Below are 11660 nucleotides of genomic sequence, written 5' to 3' on the forward strand. Positions count from 1 at the left end.
ACAAGTGTTTAGCACCAACTCTGGTTCCTGCGCTGAGGAGTGCTGTTGGGGGCTGTTTTCGTCCAGTTCACAGCCCTCAAAAATGCAATCATGAGAAAATTAGAGAGCCGTGCAAGAAAATCTATAATCAACTCCTTAAGGGATGAGGTCAAGGCTGTTGCAAGTGTAGCCATCTGTCTGTGTTTCTGTCTGTTGAGGGCGGTAACCAACCTGCCTGCCAGCCCTCTGCCACACCCTGGCTGACTCTCGTGGGCCCGGGTTCTGGCGACTAGTATGGGGAGGGGGTGGGGGCAACGATTCCCAGTGCTCCAGCCAGTTTGTCTCGCGATGTCAGAATACAGCGACTGGAATGAGGTGGGCTCCAAGCCGACAAACAGGGTCCAGAGAAAATAATGGTCTCTGTCGTATGTTTCAAATGGGGCACATCTGCCTCTCTGTCCATCCCTATGGTCAGCTGGTTCCTGTAAAGTCATCAGAAAGATGCGGCTCGGAGCCATTCCCCCAATCAACCCTAGGGTCACTAGATGGCCTGGAGTGAAGTGGAAACCCGTGCTGAGATTGTCAGGAGGCCGTTGGGACCTCAACACCATCAACCGGGTCAGAGTCGGGCCACAAGAGCCCCAGATGTATGCCGTCAAATCCCAAACCCCAGAGAGCGCCCCACCCCCACCCCTGCTGCATTCTAGAACATGCAATCCAGAAGAGGCCCTTTATAAAATAAAGGGATTACAGAAAGAAAGAATAAGTGGGAGGCACGCTGGGAGCCACGGCTTTTCGGCGGGGCGTCGGGAAAGCGGACACGTGATGCTTCCTGGGACTTGAAGTCCAGGGTTGTCTCCGCGATCGAACCTGAGACCGGGGAGACGTGTGCTGCACAGAATCTAAGCGCAGCTTGCTGGGGGTTGTAGTTTTGTTGTCTAAAGCCCCCGGCATTACGGGGAAACCTGGTCGTCCTAGGACTACAAGCCCCAGAAGCCCATGCGCAGGCAGGAAGGCGGGGCAGAGCCGGAGGCTGGGGTGCCGCCTCCTCTGCAACGCCGCGGCCGAAGTATTAGAACCGAGGGCCCGCAGGGGTCCCCGCGGCTGCTGCGATGCAGAAATACGAGAAACTGGAGAAGATTGGGGAAGGTAATGGGACCACCAAATGTTCCTACACGATCTTCTGCATTCCTTGCATCTCTGGCTCCTCTACCATCAGCAATGCCCAGACTCCGACCTCAGCACTGGCTGCATCCCTGGCCCCGAGCTTAATACTCGGTGCAGACACCAATCCTCCCGTCAGCATTTCCTGCAGACTCCCCCTCCCAACCTTAGCACTCCCTGTAGGCCCGATCTCCCGACCTCAGCACTTCCTGCATTTCCTACACCCAGCTTCAGCACCACTTAAAGAATCCACCCCCACCCTCCAGCCTCAGATCTCGCAGCAGACCTCCAACCTCAATATTCCTGCCGGCCCTCATTCCTCTCCCAGACCCCTGCTCACTATTTCCAGACCCTCCCAAAGCACTGCCTTTATTATAGATCTCCTACCCCGGCAGCCACTGCCTCTCCCTGCTGCAGACCCGTTGAGCCTCTGCAGGCCCCTTCTCTGCCACGTCCTCACTCTCGAACCTCTGCCATGCCCAGCCTTCACCCTGAATCTCTTCCCTTACTCCTGCAGCCATCAGAAATAACACACTCCCATGATGTCTCCCCTCCCAGGAGGGACTTCCTAGTGTGCCCCATCCTTTCCCTCGCCCCTGATCTCCTTCCTCTAGGCACCTATGGAACAGTATTCAAGGCTAAAAACCGGGAGACTCATGAGATCGTGGCTCTGAAACGGGTGAGATTGGATGACGATGATGAGGTAGGACTGGGGCATCTGGGCCAGGGGGGTGGTTGAGGGCCTAGGCACGGTGGGATGTGACTACATACCCCCACTCCCGGCCCCTCGTATGTGTAGGGAGTGCCAAGTTCTGCCCTTCGGGAAATCTGCCTACTCAAAGAGCTGAAGCACAAGAACATCGTCAGGTGTGTAGACTGGCAGCGTCCTGCTTGCCTGTGTGGCCAGTTGGAGGAGGTCGGGGCTTCAGACACGGGCTGTTAGTGGGATATTAGGCCACACCTGTGGACCTGCCTGGCCAAGTCCTTCCTTTTTCCTAGGCTTCATGACGTCCTGCATAGCGACAAGAAGCTTACTTTGGTTTTTGAGTTCTGTGACCAGGTGAAAGGGGGATTTGGGGGACAGTAGCCTTGGGAGGGTATAGGGGCCCAGACTAAGGTTAAACGCTGTCCCATTCCCTCACCCCCACCCCATCCTCTTTTAGGACCTTAAGAAATATTTCGACAGCTGCAATGGTGACCTAGACCCAGAAATTGTGAAGGTGAGGGGGCTGGTGTTGTGGGGACTCATCGAGGCTGGGCTTGGAGTTTAGAGTCAGTGTACCTGCTCTTTAGCACCAAGTTCAGGCCCTGACTTGGACACATGGGGGGTCAGGGACTGAGAAAATCCTGTTTTTGCTCTCCAGGGGCCTCCCTCTTAGCGAGCATATTTTCACATGAGCTCTTCGACCTGACAGTAATGCTCTGGTCTCAATGCTATGACAGTAATGCTCTGGTCTCAATGCTATGAGAAAATGAGATTCAAAGAAATGCGTTCATTCAGGCAATAAATACTGAATGCTTTGCCATGTACCAGGCACAGTTCTAGGCCCAAGGCCACATGCCTTGTCCCAGGTTCCAGGGGTAACTAGTGCTAAATAATAATACAGCACAACATAGATGTTGAAAGTCACAATGTGTGTGTTCAAATGAGGCCAGGTAGGGGAGAGGTCTGTGTGGGCTTGGAAGGTAGGAAGGCCCACTAGGCTGTAAGTTCCAGAAAGGTGGGGACCAGGGTCCCGTTCACTGTTTACTTCTAATACTTCATGTGCAGCGTACTGTAAAGTAGGTCCTCAATAGGGAATGAATGATGTCGAACTGACCTTGGTGCTGAAAGACGGTTTGGTTCGAGGCAAAGCAGAGGGTGAAGAGGGGCGCGTGATCCATTGCTGGGCACAGCTTCCTTTCCAGAGGGTCTGATGCCTGCCTCCCTGCCCCTTCCCCCAGTCATTCCTCTTCCAGCTGCTAAAAGGCCTGGGATTTTGTCACAGTCGCAACGTGCTGCACAGGGACCTGAAGCCCCAGAATCTGCTCATAAACAGGGTACCTCTCAGGGAGAAGTGGGGAGACTGGGGAGGCTGGAGCCAAGTACTGAGCGATGGGGGAGCTGGCCTTCACACTGTTGAGACGCCCCTCTCCTGTTCCTCCCATGTCCATCAGAATGGGGAGCTGAAATTGGCTGATTTCGGGTTGGCTCGAGCCTTTGGGATCCCTGTTCGCTGTTACTCAGCTGAGGTGAGCTGGGGGGTGGGATGTGGGGGTGTGGGGGTGAGTGAGGAAGAGCATCCCCAGTGAGCATCTCTCAGCTCTAACTCCAGGACCCAAAACATTTTCCCCTCCTCTCGGAGCTGCCTCCTCCCAGCCCTCTAAGTGGGCGGTCCCTGTGGGTGGGGTCTTCTCCAGGTGGTCACGCTGTGGTACCGCCCACCGGATGTCCTCTTTGGGGCCAAGCTGTACTCCACGTCCATCGACATGTGGTCAGCCGGCTGCATCTTTGCAGGTGATGCCGCGGGTCTGGAGAGGCACTTTCCCTCCTGTTTGGGTTGACAAATAGGGTTTGGAGGGTCCCCACGGGGCAGGAAGTGGCGCCCTTGGGGATGAGGCACAGAGGGTCCCATGGGAATGAGGGGTTCTTTGTGTGTCAGGTCCTCTCACCCCTTTCTCTTTCTCCCAGAGCTGGCCAATGCAGGGCGGCCTCTCTTCCCCGGCAACGACGTAGATGACCAATTGAAGAGGATCTTTCGATACCCTTCCATTTCCATTCGCCTGGGGCCCTCTGGAGGGGGAGTGACAAGCTGTGGAGCTCAGAATGCAGAGAGCGAGGGTGGCAATGGACTAAGCCAGAATGGAGAGGGGCTGCAGGGCTTCTGAGGGACGCCCCTGGTTGTCACAGTGCAGCTGCATGCTTCCAGCTGGAGAGTGTGTGACATGTAGACATGGAGGGCTCCCTGGGGGAAGAAGCCAAGAAGATGCTCCTCCAGCCAAAAGGAGCCAAAAAGAGCAGCAGAACAATCTGTGGGAGTCAGGGAAGGCTGACTGGTCACCAGGACCATGGACATCAGGGTGTAGGTGAAAGCAATTAACTTTTGTATCTGTAGTTCCTGGCCTGCGGTAAACATCATGCAGGTGGGACTAAAAATGATAGTTACATGTGTTGGGGTCGCTTCTGTCATGAGCTGGGGGATAAAGTGAGGAAGGCAGGGGTGGGCATGAGGAATTTCCCCTGGGGAGGCAGAGGCCCCCCCCCCCCTTTGCACTGAGTGATCCTTGACCCTGTGGATACACTGCTGGGGACGCCAACCGAGGAGCAGTGGCCCGCCATGACCAAGCTGCCAGACTATAAGGTGTGATGGGCATGGGGCGTCATGGGTCATCGGTGGTCCCTTGTTTCTCAGCTCTAGCAGCCTCCACGCCCCACACCCCTGGGCTGACTCTCCCTGCCCCCCACAGCCCTACCCGATGTACCCAGCCACAACGTCCCTGGTGAACGTCGTACCCAAGCTCAATGCCACAGGGAGGGACCTGCTGCAGGTGACCAAGGGCAGGGCTACCGGGTGGTCAGGATACTTGTCCAGAGGGACTGGGGGAGGGTAGGCTCTGGGCTGCTGACGCTGCCTGACCCGGCCATACCTTCCTTCTCTGCCTCCAGAACCTCCTGAAGTGTAACCCCGTCCAGCGCATCTCAGCAGAGGAGGCCCTGCAGCATCCCTACTTCTCTGACTTCTGCCCCCCCTAGGCTCCTGGACCCTGCCGCCAGGCTGGGGCCTGGCCTGCCTCGGCCCCCTTCCCGGGAGGGGAAGAAAAACAGGGACGCACAGTGTGCTGAGCTCCAGCTATGCTGGGCCCGCCAGGGTAGAGGCGCCTTCATGCGGGTTCTCCCTCCCTCCACGGACTTTATTTAATTTCATAAATTGGCTCCTTTCCCACAGTCTGGCTGATGTGGTGGTAGAGTGGCTCTGAGAGGGGGTGGGCTTGGGTGGTGGTCTCTGCTCCATTTCACCACCCTCTGCTACCCTGCTTCCAGCTGGAACACAACTTAGCTGTCCCGTGCTTGCTGAGCTTTTCTCTAAGTGGCCTAAGGCTGGGGGCTAGAGGCTGACCCTCACCCCTATGGCTGGGCTCAGGGACACTGCTGTGCCCACACGTGTGCTTATGCACTCGTGTGTACCCCTTTCTCCCTCTACCCAGGACGGCCTGAGACAGTCCTGAGAGGTTAGGCAGCTGGTGTTTGAGAGCAAGGATGGCCTTCCACAGAAGTAGAAGAGGGCTGGGCCTTTCCTTGTAGTTCTCCCTATCCCATGGGCACTCACCCTGTCCCTTACCTCTTCATTCCCTCCCCCCTTCCCAAGGCCTGCAGAGAGGCTGGGACAGGAGAGACCCAAAGATGTGTTAGATCAGGAACACCCCCTCCCTGCTCCCTTATCTGTCAGTTTTCCAATATTGGGTACAGAGAAAGAGAACAGGGAAAATGGCCATGGCTGGGGCCTGGGTGTGCCCTTGCTGGCAGGAGTGGGAAGGGAGGGCCTCCCTCACCATCGAACCTGGGGCCTCTGTTGTGGGCAGGCTGGGAAAATGAGACCTGTTCCCATGGAGACGGGGTGTGCTGGAGCTTGGTCCTAAATGTGGGAAAAAGAGGCATGATCTAAGTAAGGCAGGACAACGGCTTGTGTTCTGGGAAGTGGGGAGTCCCTCTACCTTCTCGCTGCTTGCTCTCCCACTTCTTACCAGGCTCTGGGTCAGAGCCTTCTTCCAGCCATTCCCTATAATCCCCCGAATGGGACTATCCTGCCATTGATTCCTCTCCACGCGAACACATGACCTTGGGTTCCATTCTCTCTGAGCAGTCAGTCTGACAAACTCATTCCCACTGAGATGCAAATGACTGGTGCTCTCGCCCTGTTCTCTCCCAGAGGGATTTCTGGAGGTTAACTCAGATCCCTCCCGTATTTCTGACACCATGTTCTCTAGATGATGGCAGGCAGAGCTCTTGTGCCTGAGTAGTGCTAACTTTGGCCTGACTAGTCTGCCTGTAAGAGGAGTAGCTGAGACTGATGAACAGCTGAGAACTTTATTGGGGTGAAGACGGCAAAATTATGTGCAGGCTGGGCACGTCCAGGATGGCAAGGTGCGGCCCTGAAGACACAGACATCGGGTCTAGAGCCGTGTGACGAGGTAGCAGGTGCGGTGGGAGGCAGAAAGAGTCCTGGTGACGGCACAGGGAGGTGTGGGAGGCCTGCTGAGACACAGACCACAGTGCTAGGACAGGGAGCCTCGCACCCACTGCCCTGCTCCTGCCTCTGCCCTTCTGGATCTGAACTTTGCCCTCTGGACTGTACCTGCCCCTCCTCCCTTGACCTCAGGGAGCCATTTCTTGTTACCTGGGGCCCAGGCTGAGATGGGGCACTTCATTTCCATGGCTGCCCATCCCTTCCTGAAGCTGTAGGAGGAGGGACAGGGTCAGAGGAGGGGAGGGGTCCTCCAAGGACCAGCCAAGGTCGATGCTCACCCCTCCCTGCCACTCTGTTTTTCCCCCCAGCTAGGCAGGGATGGTGTTCTAGGCTTGGGTGTGGGGGGGCAGGGGAGGGGTGGAACCCTCAGATAGAGATGGCCGGGGAGGAAGAGGAGGTTGTTACCAGATTGGCGCTGGAGTGCTTTTGGGAGCGCTTTCGGTTCCAGAAGTATCCCAGGACCCTGTCTCGGAATACCTGGGAGCAAGCAGTGAGGCAGGTGGCCACCTTCCACCTTGCCCTGGGGCCTGTGGCTGTTTCCCCCTCCCCCAGCTGAGGCCCCGGGCCCACCTCACAGAGGTAGTCCAGGATCTCAAGGATGGTGAGCAGGCTGGCCCCGATGAAGAGCCCCATCTGGCCCCCAATGTCGCCTGCGGATACCCAGGCACCGTCAGTCAGCACACCGCCACGTGCTGCGCCCACCCCGCCCCCACCCCCAGGCGCACGCGCGCACACACCCAGCAGCTCTGACACCTCATAGGCCGCCTTCTGCTCCACTGTCTGGTAGTTGAGGGCCTCAAAGAAGATGTCTAGTACCAGCACGTTGTCCCTGGAGGAAAAGAGGCGGGGTGTTCACTGGACAGCCCCCGGTGCCAGCTGCTGGCGGCAAACACGTGATCATTCTTTAGGCTCCGACACCTTTCAAGAGCCCCAGGAGGGGCGTCACCACCCCGTTTTGCAGAAGACACAGCGTCAGAAAGGTTAGGCAGTTTGTCCAGAGTCCTAGGGCCCGGTGATGACGTGCAGACTGGTGTCCCACCCAGGTGTGAGAAGGAAGACGCGGCCAGGGGAAGGGTGTCCACCCCTCCCCCGGCCGCCCCAGCTCACGCGATGTAGGCCTCGCTGCGGTTGTATTTCCGGGCCAGGTAGCGGGTGGCGGGGCGGCTCGGCATCCGCACCATGGAGAGCTCCTTGGCGTAGCGCGTGGTGGCGCACGGGTTGGGGCAGGTGCACGCGTCCTTCCGCAGCATGGCATCTGCGGGCCACCGTTGCCTGGGTCAGGGCTGCCCGCCGCGGGGTGGGGGTAACAGGCCGAAGCGGGTAGGGACGGTGTGGTATGCGGGGAGGCTTGCCCCTTACCCAGCGTGGGGTCGGCGCAATCCTTGTACTGCTGGGGGCTACACACGGGAGCGCCACCTGGTGTGGGGGGGGGACAGTTTCAGGGAGGCCTCCCAGGCTCTGGGCCCCTCCCTATTCGACCCCTCTTTGGCTCCCCAGCCCTTTACCTGGCATATGCATCATTCGGCAGCCGCATTTCCGAGCCACGTAGCGGGTCTCGCAGGCCAGGCGACACCCCATTAGACTATAGGGAGGCCTGGGGCCTGGAGTGGGGCCGGGGGGACCCAGGGGATCAGAGGATTCGGAGTCAAAGTCAGGGTCCAGAGATCTCGAGCTGCAGTCGCCCCAGGGCGCTGGCAGGAAGCTCAGCTGTAGAGAGACTGGTTAAGGATGCTTTGGGACAAGCGGGGCACCCCGGGAGAATGTGATCAGTCGCTGGGGAATAGAGGCCCTTGGGTCTGAAGAGCTGGGGGGTTGGGGTCTGAGGTGGTGTGAGCTGAAGGAGCGGGTTGAGACCCTTCCGGGGAGGGGAGTTTGGAAGTGCAGGGCAGGATACTTGCTGCTGCTGGCAGGACACAAAAGTCTGGTAGCCAGGGGCCACCCCAAAGCCCAGCTGGTCAATGATGGGTGGCTCCTCCTGGCTGTGAATCTGCACTCGGATTCCCACCTCAAATGGGGTTTCCTCTGTGGAGGAACCGGGGCCTAAGGCCTGGGTCCCAGGAGCTCCCCTGCTGCAGCCCCTTCTCCTCGAGGACGATGAAGGGCCAACCCCCCCCTTCTCACAAGGAAGGATGGCCTTAGGTCCCACCCCAGCACCTCCTCTCCTCCCCAGAGACATCTGCACCCCATTGGTGCCCCACTCCAGCCGCCACACACGCACCCTCGTACCCACGTCCTTCCACACGGGCAGGTACTCATCCTCCTGCACGTCCAGCATGACCTCCAGCCCATTGCCCGCGCCGCCCTTCGGGGTGGTGAGAAGCTCTGCCCCATTGGCACCAGAGTTGAAGGTGTAGCACTGACCCATCCGGGTGAAGATCTGGGGGTGGGCAGACAGGGGCAGACTTCACCAGGGAACAGGAAGCCCAGCCAGCCAAACAGGGCCGTGGGACCTCTCCCCTCCCATCCCCTATTTGTTGTCTCTTATTTGAACACTGAGACCCACATCTTAATGCCCCCGCCCTTCCCGCATACAAGCACATGTAGTTGGACCCTCATGGCTCCCATTACTCCAACTCTTCCTTCCTCTCCACCCCCAGCCCAGGGCACAGCAACTTTCTTTGGAGACTGGGGTAAAAGGCAGTGGATCCCAGTTGCCCTCGTCCAGGACTGGAAGACTGTTGAAGAGGCAGAGAGAAAACCAGCCCCTACCTTGGCAGAGAGAGTGGTCTTTTGCCCTAGAACAGTCCCACTAGCATGACCCCCCTGCCCCAGGAGCAGGGTCTCTACAGATCAGACCCAGGGCCTGGAGCCAGCCTGGGTGAGTGTCCCATACTGGTAGGTGTGACCTTGCAGGCCAGCTGAGTGCCAGAGAGAACCCCATGGAGGACAGTTTCCTGGGCTGAACAGAAAGGCACTGGTGGGGTGGGGGCCTGTGGCCTGGCTGGGAAGGAAAGGGTCTCGGGTATGGGTGTTAAGGTTCCCTGGCTTTGGGGGAGCCTGGGCTGGCAAGGCTGGAGATGGTGGGTCCTCGGCAGGGATGGCTGGCACTCCTGGGTCCCCGGCAGGACAGGTCAGGTGGCCAGCTCACCGCGGTGAAGTTCTCCGGCCCGCACGGTTGGCCGCGGTAGCGGCAGTCCAGCAGCATGTCCTCCAGCGTGTGCCCTGCCCGGGCGTAGAGTCGGGCCATGTCGAAGGTGGGACTGGGCATAAAGCCGGGTGACGTGGGGGGCCGGCCCAGGGCGCGCAGGAAGGCGGCATGCTCGGCAGGCTCCAGGCCCAGCAGCGCTGGCCCAGCCCAGTGCAGGTCGTTGGGTGTGAGGCGTGAGCGGCGCAGTGGGTTGATGTTGCACAGGGTGACAGCTGGGAAGGTGAGCTGGTGGCTCTCACGCTCGTCCAGGGCCGTCTCATGGTGGAACTCCCCGTAGTAACGCACCCTCTCTGCCACCTGGTAGAGGAAGGCAGCCAGCGACAGGAGCACAGCCACAGCCCACAGCCCCCGGCGTGGGGTCAGGCTCCCTGGGCCGAAGACATGGCCCAGCCCATGCAGTGTGCAGCTGCTGGCAAACACGCGGATGTCTGAGGCGGGCCGCCGGGCCTCCTCCGGCCCTGAGGAGGTCTTCATGGCTGGAGCTGAGGTGGGGGGACTGAGAGGGCTGGGGGTGGTAACCAGGTGGCAGGGGCTTAGAAGGAAGAGAGGGTCGGTCTGAGGGCCTGGCCAGGCAGGGGGTCGGTCACTGCAGGTGCCAGGCAAGGACCAGAGAGGTGGAGGAGAGGAGCCAAGCCCGAGAGGGAGGTGGGGAAGCACTAGCCTGGCTGCCTTGGGTTCGGTGGCCTGGAGAGTCTGGCTGGCCTTGACCAGGAGCAGGCTCTGGCTCCTTGGGCCGGTGCTGGACTGGGGTCTCCGTAGCAGAGAGCAGGTAGGGTGCGGCTGGCCTGGCAAGCAGGGCAGTCTGCTGCTCTGCTGAGCCAAGCTGCCGCAGAGGATTGGGTTTCAGCAGTGAGGGGGTAAGGGGGCTGGCAGAGCAGCCTGGGGGGCGGGGGAGGTCCCTGGAGCCCCAGGCTGAGCCATTAGTGCAGCGTGGGGGGTGCCGTGGCTGTGGAGACCAGAGGCGCCAGCAGGAAACCACAGTAACCCCGGTAGGGCTTGAGGGGGAGCCCAGAGACAGTTGGGGCTGGGGTACCCTCAGGGCCTCTAGATTCCCAGCTGCAGCCCCTGTATACAGAGCTGAGAGTCAGTCACTGGCCCTTGGCCCGGCCCCTCCCTCCTCCTGTCTCCTCTCTTCCCACTAACTTCACCAGGGTTATTGTTCCTTCACAGAGAGCGGAGTTGGCTCCTGACCAGGCTGGAAGGTGGTGGGGAGTTTGTCATTGGCCATCTCCACCTTCTGAGCCCCCGTGTCGCAGCCTACACCAATAGCCAGGACCTCTGCAGGTCCCACATCCCAGGGGTCTATCTCTTGAGTGACCCTCTTTCCCATTCCCCACCCCACACACACGCCCATCTGTCTGGGAGGTTGGCTTCTACCACAATGATTGTAGGCTCACTTGTCACCCTCCCAGGTAACATGGGGTACCCACCTGCCACTCCCAGGTATAACACAGGTGCCCACCTGGTACCCAGGTATAACATGGTTCCCCCTCCCAGATAACATGGTCCAGCTTCTAACATGGATGCCCTCTCATTTCACATCTTTCTTCACTTAACATATTCTGGGGACCACGGGATATCCAGTACCTGGAAAAATCCCCCGTTTTAAATGGCTGTATACCATTCCGTTGTGTGGATGCACTCTCAGTTATGTCACCGTGCTCCTATGATGGACCCCGGGGGTTTCCAGTCTCCCATTACAGACAACATTGTTCCCAATGATATTGCATAACTGTAACTGCCAGAAACAGGACCGCTGGGTCAAGAGGCAACTGCCTGGGTCATTTGCTAGATGCCACGAAATTCCCGGCCGTAGGAGTTACAGCGTTTCACAGTCCCGGCCGTAACATGGGAGTGTGCCTATTTTGCGTGGGGCTTTTCTAAAGGAAGACACTGTACCCCTACACCAGCTGGGGGGCCCTGGGCCAGTGCCTAGCATGGTGACAACACTGGCCTTGACAGGACAGAGCTGGCACATCTGAAGATGCTTCAGAGGACCTAGGACGATGGTCCTCAAGGCCAGCTCATGTTTGGTTAATGCTCACCTATCCCCCACCTCGTGTGTAAGGAAGGGGGAGACAGATGCCCACTGTGGGCCGGAGGGAAAGCAGGTTTAACTCCATCAATTTACTTACTGAAGTGTT

At 58.8% G+C, this 11660-nt stretch overlaps 2 protein-coding genes across 8 annotated transcripts; one reads left to right on the forward strand and one right to left on the reverse strand.

Moving 5' to 3' along the window:
• Nucleotides 1–975: 975 nt before the first annotated feature.
• Nucleotides 976–5010, forward strand: CDK5 (cyclin dependent kinase 5). Of its 2 annotated transcripts, XM_019712804.2 has the most exons (12): nucleotides 976–1128; nucleotides 1758–1846; nucleotides 1943–2010; nucleotides 2143–2203; nucleotides 2307–2363; nucleotides 3088–3183; nucleotides 3301–3375; nucleotides 3544–3640; nucleotides 3815–3884; nucleotides 4424–4484; nucleotides 4591–4671; nucleotides 4790–5010. In XM_019712804.2, exons 1-12 carry the CDS (start codon nucleotides 1092–1094, stop codon nucleotides 4874–4876), a joined length of 879 nt encoding a protein of 292 aa, XP_019568363.1. In that variant the 5' UTR covers nucleotides 976–1091; the 3' UTR covers nucleotides 4877–5010. The 2 variants fall into 2 exon arrangements, with proteins under 2 accessions (XP_019568363.1, XP_074171229.1); XM_074315128.1 differs by having other exon boundaries at nucleotides 3088–3375.
• Nucleotides 5011–6194: 1184 nt separating this feature from the next.
• ASIC3 (acid sensing ion channel subunit 3) lies at nucleotides 6195–10362 on the reverse strand. 6 transcript variants are annotated; one of them, XM_019712797.2, is made up of 11 exons: nucleotides 9457–10360; nucleotides 8595–8745; nucleotides 8263–8390; nucleotides 7874–8075; nucleotides 7728–7784; nucleotides 7476–7623; nucleotides 7106–7197; nucleotides 6939–7018; nucleotides 6774–6845; nucleotides 6519–6577; nucleotides 6195–6376 (listed from the first exon to the last, which is right to left on the reverse strand). In XM_019712797.2, the coding sequence occupies exons 1-11, from the start codon at nucleotides 9988–9990 to the stop codon at nucleotides 6295–6297; spliced, it is 1605 nt and encodes a 534-aa protein (XP_019568356.2). In that variant the 5' UTR covers nucleotides 9991–10360; the 3' UTR covers nucleotides 6195–6294. The 6 variants fall into 6 exon arrangements, with proteins under 6 accessions (XP_019568356.2, XP_019568357.2, XP_074171231.1 ...); XM_019712798.2 differs by having other exon boundaries at nucleotides 6195–6373; nucleotides 9457–10359; XM_074315130.1 differs by lacking the exon at nucleotides 6519–6577 and having other exon boundaries at nucleotides 6195–6373; nucleotides 7122–7197; nucleotides 9457–10362.
• Between the last annotated feature and the right edge of the window lie 1298 nt (nucleotides 10363–11660).

This window comes from Rhinolophus sinicus, linkage group LG11, assembly GCF_036562045.2.
Source record: "Rhinolophus sinicus isolate RSC01 linkage group LG11, ASM3656204v1, whole genome shotgun sequence".
Lineage (NCBI taxonomy): Eukaryota > Metazoa > Chordata > Mammalia > Chiroptera > Rhinolophidae > Rhinolophus > Rhinolophus sinicus.

Coding starts and splice junctions, on each gene's coding strand:
- ASIC3 (XM_019712799.2), bottom strand. CDS start 9,990: ATGAAGACCTCCTCAGGGCCGGAGGAGGCCCGGCGGCCCGCCTCAGAC. Junction 8,746..9,456: donor GGCCGGAGAACTTCACCGCG/GTGAGCTGGCCA, acceptor GCCCACCCCCAG/ATCTTCACCCGGATGGGTCA. Junction 7,019..7,105: donor TGAGGTGTCAGAGCTGCTGG/GTGTGTGCGCGC, acceptor GGGTATCCGCAG/GCGACATTGGGGGCCAGATG.
- CDK5 (XM_074315128.1), top strand. CDS start 1,092: ATGCAGAAATACGAGAAACTGGAGAAGATTGGGGAAG. Junction 1,847..1,942: donor GATTGGATGACGATGATGAG/GTAGGACTGGGG, acceptor TCGTATGTGTAG/GGAGTGCCAAGTTCTGCCCT. Junction 2,204..2,306: donor TTTTTGAGTTCTGTGACCAG/GTGAAAGGGGGA, acceptor ATCCTCTTTTAG/GACCTTAAGAAATATTTCGA.